The sequence below is a fragment of the Rousettus aegyptiacus genome, unplaced genomic scaffold, assembly GCF_014176215.1.
Source record: "Rousettus aegyptiacus isolate mRouAeg1 unplaced genomic scaffold, mRouAeg1.p scaffold_m13_p_12, whole genome shotgun sequence".
Taxonomy (NCBI): domain Eukaryota; kingdom Metazoa; phylum Chordata; class Mammalia; order Chiroptera; family Pteropodidae; genus Rousettus; species Rousettus aegyptiacus.
Genome location: NW_023416287.1, coordinates 794,314 through 804,258, shown reverse-complemented (window position 1 = coordinate 804,258; position 9,945 = coordinate 794,314). Strand labels below are relative to the sequence as shown.

Genomic DNA, 9,945 nt, shown 5'->3' with positions numbered 1-9,945 from the left:
CGGGCCGGCGGCGGACGCGCTCGGGCGGGCGGCGCGCCGGAAACCGCCGGCCCAGCGCGCCTGCGCGGCCCCGCCCCCAACGGCAGCCCCTCCCCCTGCGCGGCCCCGCCTCCAACCGCCCGCCGCCCCGCCCCGTCCCGCCCCGCCCTGCGCGGCCGCACCCCGGCTGCGCGCGCAGGGTGGGCGGGGCGCCCGGCTGGCCGCGCGTGCGCGCGGGCGCGGCGGGCCGCCGGTCTCCGTCCTCCGCACGTGCGGTCGCGGCGTCCTCCCGCGGCCTCCCAGTAGGCGGGCGAGAAGTGTGGCGAATACGGCTGTGACAGGAGGGCCGTGCGCTCGGCGCAAAGTCCACCAGATAAGCGCGTGGACCCCGCGCTCAGGGCTGCGGCCGGCCGCCGCGCAGGGCGTGTGGTTAACGCACCCCGCAAACGCCGGCCGGCGGACCGCAGGTTGCGACGGCTTTGCTGCAGCGCGAGGCACAGCCCGCACCGCCCGCCCGTGCGCAGTGTGCTGGTCGCGGCGCTGCGGTCCCACGCCACATCTTCGTCACCCCGACAGAGAAGCCCCGCAGGCATCAGCACCCCCTCCCCCATCCCGGAACAGGTAATCTGTCCTTGAGCCTAAGGGTTGGTCTGCTCTGGCCATTTCATATAAAAAGCGTCCTACGAGACGCGTTCTTGAAAGAATGAATTGTGCCGGCTCAAAATAATCACTGCGCCCATCCATCTCTGTCCCGCGCCCCCTCTCTGTGAGGGCCTGATCCCTGACGGGGCTCCTGCCCTGGGCCGTTTTCCTGCCAGCAGGCCCTGAAGCTCTCTCCCTGATTCTGCCGCGGCTTAGACACCCGCTACCTTTGGAATGATACTCGTTTTTTTTGTTTTTTGGTATGTTTTTTCTTGCGGTATCTTTCCTTTGAACAAATACAAGATCATACTGTGTATGTTATTTTATAATTTGCTTTTCTTTTTCCCACTTAATAATCCCCAAGCAGGGCAATGTTGGACTCCTGGGTAAAAGGTATCATGACCGCTATCAGTTATTTAGGAAAAACCAAGAGCACTTTTTTTACATCTAACGTAAAAATTAGTCCCAGATGACTGAAATACCTAAATATTTTTAAAAACGATTGTAAAACCACTAAATATATAGAACGACGTGGATAAAATCTCTGAGAAGATTCGAAGCACAGCACCGAACACAGTCTGTGACGTGCACAGAAGCGCCCCGGGGACCTTGCTGATAAGCAGACAGACGCTCATTCAGCGGGCCGGCGGGACCCCATACCCCGCCTAAGGATCCCCTCCACTCGATCTTGCCCGCTGCTGCTGACCAGTGGCCCCTGCTTAGAATAGCAAAATCGGAGTACTGTGATGTTTATAGTGTTTAAAAGAGAAAATAAAACCCAGACGATATCCAATTCGGCTTTTCATTTATTAGAAATAAAGACCATTGGCATCTACGCCGTTTCGTTTGGCTCGCGGGGGGCGGTGTTCCCGCAGAGGGCACTGGAGCCCTTGTTCGCGCAGACATGACACGTGAGGGTGACTTGCCTTTACTGGGCTTGCCTGATGAATAAGAGGTGACAAGGACACCCAGCAGCTTTTAGCATGGCTCCGCCTGTCCCCGTCCGCCACTCTGGTCCTGGTGCCATCCACCGGCACCCTAACCAAGGGGACCCCGTGTGGCTCTGCTGCTCAAATAGCGGGCCCCAAACGTGCAGGAGAAGGGATCGGTAAATAGATTCCATGGCCCCACCAGCACCACGGCCACTGTGCCTGGGCGTCTGCTCAGTGCAATAAAGCAGGAAAGGATACGGCGCTCGGCCGGCAAGAGGGGACCTGCCCGCACCTGCAGACTGTGCTGTCTGTGGGGGAACCCGCATGCAATCCATCAAAGGCTAGTGCCTGAGTTTGGCAAGGTCACAGCATACAAGGACAGCGGACAAACACGAGGGTGGCCGCCGCCTCAGGCCAACGCCGAGGAGTGCGGCCATCAGCTCCCGCGGCAGGGCCGCGGCTGGTTCTGTAGGATCCGCCCGGTCGCCCCCCGTGCAGCCGCCCCGTGCGCGTCCCCTGGCAGTGGCGCGAGCGCCTGTGGCCCCGCGTCTTCCTGCGGGTGCTGGCGTCCGTGCCTTGGGTCTGGGCTGCCCAACAGATGTGCTTGGTGGCCTTTTGCAGACTCAACTTCAGGGCCAGCTCAATGGCAACAGATCAATAGGGAGATGGGGACACCCCTTGGCACCTCACACCCTGTGGCTGCAGTCCGTGGAGGCAGACCCGCAGGAGGGGAGGTTTGGCATCCCACAGGCAGGGTACCCTGGCCACTGTAGGTGCTGGCTGGGGGCCGAGTGCAGACGAGGCCGTGGAAGGAAGAAAGCCGAAAAGGACACCAGCGGTGGCCACGTAACCGGCCGCAGAAATGACCGACCGTCTCCTTGTTTCGATACGAACATGCTCGTCTGCTTATTAATGACACACTGTGTTTTTCTTTTCCTCTTTTCCCTCGTCATCTACATCCGATGCATCGGGAGCGGCCGGCCTCACTCCCAGAGTTCGCCGGAGAGGGCGGCGCGGAGGGGCGAATCAAGTCGCGGGACCGAACGTGGCCTGAGGCAGGGGGACGGTGTCCCGGGGATGGGACGGTGCATCGTGTTGCGGGGGAGCGTGACTTCGTCAGGGGGTTGTGGCTTACGGGGCGCTGCAGGCCGGGCCTACGGAGGGGCTGGGCCACGTTGGGGGCTGGGCGGCTGTGTGACGCCTGGGCCACGTTCTCAGACTCTTGCGTGTCCCTGGATAAGGGGGCCCCAGAGACCTTCCAGGAGGCAGGGAGAGGCGTGGACACACCCGGGTCATACCCAGAGGGCCGGGCAGGTCTTGCCCCTGGTGACTCACCTCAGTGACAAGGGGCAGCTCCCTCTGCCTGCCAGGATCCGGGGCCAGGTGTGCGCCTGCCTCCCTGACGGCACCCTGGCAGGCTGGCGTCTCAGGCAGGATTCTGCCGCCACCGAGGTTGGAGGTGGAGAGTTTTGCCTGACCCGGTGTGTCCCGTGATGGGGTCCTGCGGCCGGTGGCCTTAGGCGTGGCGCCTTCCCCCGATCCCGATGTATCCGAGACTCGCCGTCCCCACCCTTGCCTCCTTTGGTCACCGGGCCGCTCCCTCCCATGGCCAGGCCGCACTTGGGTCTCACTGACCTGAGGGCGTTTGGGGGTCGCCTGTTTGGCCATCTTGAGTGGATTACCGCAGCACCTGCTCGCAGACTGGGGTGGAAGTGAGTCAGTCGTCTGTTCAGGGCAGTTTGTCCACCTGTTCAAAACCCCTGCTCCCTGAAGAGCCTGTCTAGACTCGCGCTGCGCCTCGGGACGCAGTGTCCCCAGGGGCCCCACAGGGCTCCTGCCCCAAGCAATGCTCGAAATCTGCCGGAGGCCCTGGCGCCCCGGGGCGGGGGCCCGCCGCCCCAGGGACGCAGGCCGTGGGGCTGGTCTTGCGGGGGGTCACCGGGCTGGCGGGGAGGCCACTCGGCAAGTCGCCGGTCACACACGGGCAGGTCTGCCCCCGGGGCCGCCTCCCCCTCTCCCCGCAGCACGAGGCCGTGCGTGCCTGCCAACCACCTCCTCGCCAGCGCTCGTCATGGTCAGTTTTCCGACGCGTGGTGTGACACACTGGTGTCCCCGCTGTGGCTTCATTCCTTCGTTTGCTAACAGTGATTCGCTCCCTTGCAGGCCGGGTGGCTGACGAGCTACAGGAAGGGGGACACATGTGGACATGCCCTGTGGGCCCCCCTTGAGGAGCACGGCCGTGGCACAGTCCCGGCTGCCGTGCCGTCCTCGGTCTGGCCAGCCAGTGTGGGGGAGGAGGCTGCCCGCCCCTTGATGGCACCGCCCTCTGTGGGGCCTGGCATCTTGAGCTTCCTGGAGAAACAGCCTCCTTCTTGGCCCCTCAGAGCCATCTCTACTATCAGGGAGGTGGCTGCAGCCCAGGGACTACTTGTCACAGCTGTGTGCGCCCCCGGGGGATGCTGGGCCTGGTGCCCAGAGACCAAGCGCCGCGCAGCGCCCCGTGCCGCGGCAGGCACTGGCCGTGTGAGCTCAGGGAGGGACCAGTGCCAGGGGCCGGACGCGGAGCGTGTGGGGGAGCGCGTGAGGGCGGCTGTGGCTGAAGGCAGGAGAGCGCCAACGTCGGGGGGCATGCAGGTCGGAGGCCTTCTCAGGGTCTGGCCAAGAAGCCGGGCTCCCCACGCGACGTCGCCCCCCTGGGGTGACCCAGAAACCACGGCCTGCCCCATGGGCCTCGGTGGGCTGGCAGGCTCGGCTGGCCACACGGTCACCACACAGGTCTGTGGCCGGGGCGGCCCATGGTGGGTCCCCTGTGGAACGGGCAGCTGGTACTGACCGTCCGCCCACCAGGGCTGCCTGTCCTGCTCGAGCATGTCCCCGGTGTCCTCGCTCGCGGCCGGCTGTGGGTGCTCATGCTCGTGTCCACGCACGACGGTCACCAGGTTAAGGTCAACTGCGTGTAGCCACCGACTGGCTCGAGGGCAAGGCCACACCTGCAGCCTCCCCTCCCAGGTCTGCCGGCCAGCCCGGCCACCACCGCATGCGCCCCAACCAGCCCGCCGGCAGCCCGATGCGCCTAAAAAACCACACGTCACCGAGTCAGCCCCACTGCGTGCCCACTGGCCCCGGGGACCCGCGGTGGCCGCTTGCCCCTCGGAACCACTCGTCATCCCGTAACCACGCGCCCGTCTGTGCTTCCTGCTGTGACAGCCCCAGACTCTGCGGACATGGCTGTGGGTGTGGGTCACCCAAACTGAGGCTGGAGGTCAGGCGCATGAGGCAGCACCTGCAACTGTCCCTGAGCTTGGGGAGGGCCTGCAGGCCGGAGGGCACCCCCACCCATGCCACGACAGCTGGCAAGGGGGTAGCAGAGGCGTCCGCGTCCAGCCCCAACTTTTCAACATGGAAAAGATCGACACACGACACAAAACCTTCTGTAGATGTTTATTCTACTTCAAGTAACAAAACCTATGAAGTTCCATGTTTTAATGTACAGTGATATAATACTTTGCAATATAAAATACAATTTACAGAAATTTCTATCAAGTAAACCTAAAGAAACACACTTGATTTTTACATTTGTGCATTTAAATTAGAAAAATTTGTTTTACATGTACAAAAACCTTCACATCCTATTAGATGTTGGAACTTGACACCACTTTAATGTAATTTAACCTATCGACACTCGGCTTAACACTCCAATCAACCCAAATTGCTAAGTTCTCGCTGTTTTCAACTTTAAACGTTTGTGCTAGAAAGTGAAAACTCTGTAGTGATGTACAATGGAATGAGAGGCTCCAAAGAACAAATGAAACTCAAATTTGACGTCTGCAAAAGTAAGTTTATGAAAATATAAAAAAATTATCAAAGTGTATCTGTACAGTCAAATAAATTAACGAGGTTCTCTCTCTCACACTCGAGAAGTTGAAAGACCCGCGGCCGCAGCGAGCGCTTTCCGGCTCGTCCTTCCTGAACTGGTATCGCTATGTTTCTTCCCAGAATTTATACACATGTCCCATTTGCAAAGACAAACCTTAAAATTTCTCACCTGACAAATATAACGGTTCAGAGCTGGTGCACTTGTCCTGGGGCGAAGGAATAAACTACTCAGATGGTGAAGTTCAACAAACGAAATGTTCCTGATTGTTCAAATCAAAGACCCGCCCCCCCCCAGGTACACTTAATTGGTTTATTTTCTCACTTTCTCTAGACTGGTAAAATTTTAACCCTTTTCAATAAATTGTTATTTAAAATGCAACAGTTTCTCCTCAGATGTTGCTTTTAATCACATTTTCCAAAAAAAAAAAAAAAAAAAAAAAGTGTAAGGTGACATGTAAAAACCCAAGCAAAACAAAGAAATGTGTTTTGTTTCCTGGCTGAAATTTGTAATTTAAATTTACAACAAAAGGAGAACACATTTGTAAGCTTTGTGTTCAATATTCCAGTGACAGCTGACCCTGCTCTGACTCGGCTGGCCCCACCTGGCCCCGGCTGGCCCCCCTGGCCCCAGTCCCCCGGTCCCCCGTGTGAAGCCTCCCCGGGCAGCACGCAGTCCCAGTGAGGGCCTGCCAAACCTGTAAACACAGCTCCTGGAAACGTAGAAACACAGATGAGATGTCAGCAAAGGTATGGCTCCAGCGCCCACTGAAATTCCCTTAAACATTTTCCATTGTCAAGTTACTGGAAAAGATAACTATAATCTGAAAAAGCAATATGCTTTTATAGGCACTTTCCCATTTCAGTGATTTAAAATGGAAACATTGAGAGTTCTTAGTTTTTTTTTTTTTAAAAGCATCAGAATCGTAAAGATGTGAAATTTTGTAAGAAACCATTATACACAAAATTACAGTAATTTATGAAGCCCAGAATATTCTGTTCTGCATCTAAGTTCATTGCTATTTCAAAAACTACCTGTTCGACACGGTTTAAGAACTCGGCTTTCGGAGGGATGGCGCCCCGGCCAAGACGGCGCTGGCCGAGGGCCGACAGGCAGGCTTGGCCGCGGCCGCTAGGTCTGGACGGCGGGGTCGGCGGCCCGCGGGGCCTCGGCCTTGGGCTCCCGCGCGCCCTCCTCGCTCCGGCTGCGGTCCTTGCGGTCCCGGGCCCGGCCGCGCTCCCGGCTGCGCGACCGCTCGCGGCCCCGCCGGCGCTCCCGCTCGCGGCCCCGGTTCCTGCTGCGCTCCCGCTCCCACTCGCGCCCGCGGTCCCGGGCCGCGCCCCGCTCCTTGCTCTTGTCCCAGTCGTGGTGCCGGTCCCAGGCGCGGCCCCAGTCCCGGCCGCGCTCGCGCTCCCAGGGCTTGCCGTGCTCGCGCTCTCGCCGGCGCTCGTCGGGGGCCCGGCCCGGCCGGCCCTCGGGCTGCGGCGCGGTCGGCTCGTCCAGCGGCTTCTCCTTGGGCCCGGCCTCGAAGCGCCCCCGCTGCCGGGCCTCGAAGGCCTGGTCCCTGTACTCGCGGCCCTCGCCGAAGTCGGGTGCGGCCCACGGCGCCTCGGCCTCAGGGCCCGGGCCCGGCGCGGCGGAGGGCGGGCCGGCCTCGTCCCAGCGGTCCTTGCGGTGCTGGGGCGGGTGGCTGGGCAGCTCCAGCAGCGGCCGCGGCGCCGGCTTCATCACGGGGGCCGCCTGGCCCTGGAAGTGGAACCGGGCCGGCTCATTTTTCTCGGGAAAAGGTGCAGGGCCCCTGGGGCCCGCAAACTGAAGGGGTGCCGGCGCCCGCTGGTTGGCGAAGCGTGGGGGCGGCGGGGAAGTGACCCTCTGCTCGTCGAACTGCGGAGGCTGCACGCCTCGGGGCCCCGGCATGAAGCCGGGGGCCTGGCCTCGGGGCCCCTCAAACTGACTGGGGTGTGGCCCCCTGGGGCCCACGAAATGGCCAGGGGGTGGGCCCCTCTGACCGCCGAACTGAGAGGGAGGAGGCCCCCCCCGGGGCCCTTTGAACTGAGACAGCAGAGGCCTCCGGGGGCCCCCAAACTGGAAAGGTGCTGCGGCCCTGCCCCCCACGAACTGGCCTTGCTCAGGCCCCTCAAACTGCGGGGCAGGGCCGGCCATCTCGTAAGGGCTGTCCTGGAACTCCCGCTTCTCCCCATGGGGGTCCTTGCGTTCTTCAAATTGGGGTGCTGCCGTGCCTCTGGGCCCACCAGGGTGCGAGGGCGAGGGGCCCCTGTTGTCTCCATATGGAGGTGGCCCATGTGGCCCTGAAAATAAGGAAGGGATGGGCCCCTTTGGAGCCCCGAACCTGGCCGCTGGAGGCCCCCGCGACCCATCGCTGTTAGACATGCCAGTTTCTTCTGAAAATGGAGGGACTGGACCCCTTGGCCCAGGGAAACCGGGCCCGTGGAGCCCTGACATCCCAAGCGGCCGCGAAGCAGGCTCCCGTTGACCCTGGAACGGGGGCGGAGGGGCCCCCTTCTGTCCAGGCGGGGGGAACGGGGCGGCCCCCTCGCCGGGCCTGGTCTGTGCGTCTCTGTCGCCTTCATTTTCGACCGCCGCCCGGTCGCTCCTGTCAGCGAACGGGGCGTTCCTCGGGTCCTCGTACTGGGGCGGGAACGCCGGGCCGCTGAAGTCCTGGCTGGCGCTGGGCAGAGGGAAGCCAGGCGGGAAGGCCCCGGGGGGCGTGGGCAGCAGCACCTTCCGCGGGGGCCTGGCGGCGCCGGCCGAGGGCGCGCCACCGTCGGCAGGCAGCTGGGCCGGGCTCTCCGCGGGCTCACCGGCGGGGCCATCCGGCCTGGCGGGCAGTGCGCCCGCGTCGCCTGGAGCCCAGGGCTCCTTGTCCTCCGGGGCCGGGGCCTCCCTGGCCGGCGGGGCGCAGGCCGTGCCGCTGCCCAGGGCCGGGGCGCAGGCCTCGCTGTCGCTGCTCTCGGCAGCCAGTCGCCGCGCCTGCCTGGGGTCACGGCTGGCTCTGGGGTCCGAGCCCGGGCCCTGACTGCCGGGGGGTGCTGTGGCCCGGCTGGCGGTCTGCTGCTCCTGTGGGAACAGCTCGGCCTGGGGCAGCACCGCCTTCGGGGGCGGCGACAGGAGCGCCTCCGCCACGGAGAAGCGGGCGGTGCAGACGCCCACGGCGGCCCTCTGCTGCCGCAGCGCTGCCTCCTGCTCCTCCACCTGCCTCTTCTGCTCCTCAATCTGCCTGCTGAGCTCCTCGAGCATCTTCTGCTGCTCGGCCAGGGATGGGGCGGCCCCATCCGCAGCGCCCCCTGCGGGCCTCTCCCCGGGCCCCCCCCTGACGTCTGCGCACATCCTGTTGGGCAGGTCATGGACCGTCACCTTGGCTTCTTCCAGAATCGTCTCGTCCTCAGGGTCATAGGCCACCTCCTCACGCTCTGCAGACTCAGCGGCCCGGTCGGCGTCGGGCCGACCACCGTGGTCGCCGAGCTGCGTGTCAAAGGCTCTGTCAGGGCCATACTCTTCCTCGGGGTCATACGGCCGGTCGTCTTCCTCATCCTCCACGGTCTTCTCCTTGGACAGCTGGCCGAACTGCTGGACAATCGGGTCCAGTAAGGGCACCGCGGGCAGCCCACCGTCGGCCTTGGCCTTGGCGTCCTGGGCAGAGGCCAGGGCTGGCTCCATGGGCTCCTTGGCAGCGGTGTCAAAGGACTTCTTCTTCCCGAAGAGGGTCTGAAGAATGTGCTCCAGGGGCGACGCGGTTTTCGAAGCCGAGGACGTGGCAGGGGCGGCGGCCGCTGTAGCCGCGGCGGGTGCGGGGGGCGCCGTGACGTCGTTTGTGGCCCCGGGCTTGAGGGTGGACAGTATTTTTAACACCGACGACGAAGGTGCCGCAGCTGGGGGTTCTGGGAGGGGGGGCGGGGGTGGAGGAGACCCGGGGGGTGTGGTGCCGACAGCTGAGTCCCCGGAGCACGGCTGGTACTTGGGGGGCTTCTTCTCGGATGGCGGGGCAGCCGGTGTCCTGGGGTAGGCGGCCACGTCCGCGTCCTCCTGCAGAGGAAGCCGGGCCCGCTTCTCCTCCGCCTTGTCTAACTCTCCGGCGTTCAAAGGCCGCTTCATTTTCTGACAGATCACTAATCCAAGGATTATGTTTGGACGTGGTGACTCGAGACCTGGAAAACAAAATTTTTGTGCACATTTCAGAATCCTAATGAGGCTTCTGTCCTTCGGAGGTGAACTTTATTAGGAGGTAGTGGAGAGGGCAGTACTGGGGAAGACGTTCGTGGCAGAATAAAATCAAGTGTCTGACGAGCTTACTGCAGAGGCCGCAAACCCAGCGACGTGCCCGCCCAGCCCGACGTGGGCTGTCTGCCGGGACGCGGTGAAGTGCCCGTCACAGGCCGCACGCCTCAGGGCCCGATTCATGAGCAAATCCACCCGATCGTCAGAGTTTACATGACAGCTTTTAAAATGAGATGCAACCCCCCAACAGTGTGCAGGGGAGGCGGGCCGGCCGCGACGCCG

General features: G+C 62.7%; 1 protein-coding gene across 7 annotated transcripts in view; it reads right to left on the bottom strand.

Annotated features, from left to right (window-relative positions):
• Positions 1-4,978: 4,978 nt before the first annotated feature.
• Positions 4,979-9,945, bottom strand: part of DIDO1 (death inducer-obliterator 1) — a 49,376-nt gene continuing 44,409 nt past the window's right edge. For all 7 annotated transcript variants that reach the window (XM_036229193.1, XM_036229194.1, XM_016133608.2 and 4 more), the window contains one exon: positions 4,979-9,593. In XM_036229193.1, coding sequence (XP_036085086.1) covers positions 6,559-9,593 — 3,035 coding nt within the window. In that variant the 3' untranslated portion in view covers positions 4,979-6,558. The remainder of the gene's footprint in view (positions 9,594-9,945) is intronic.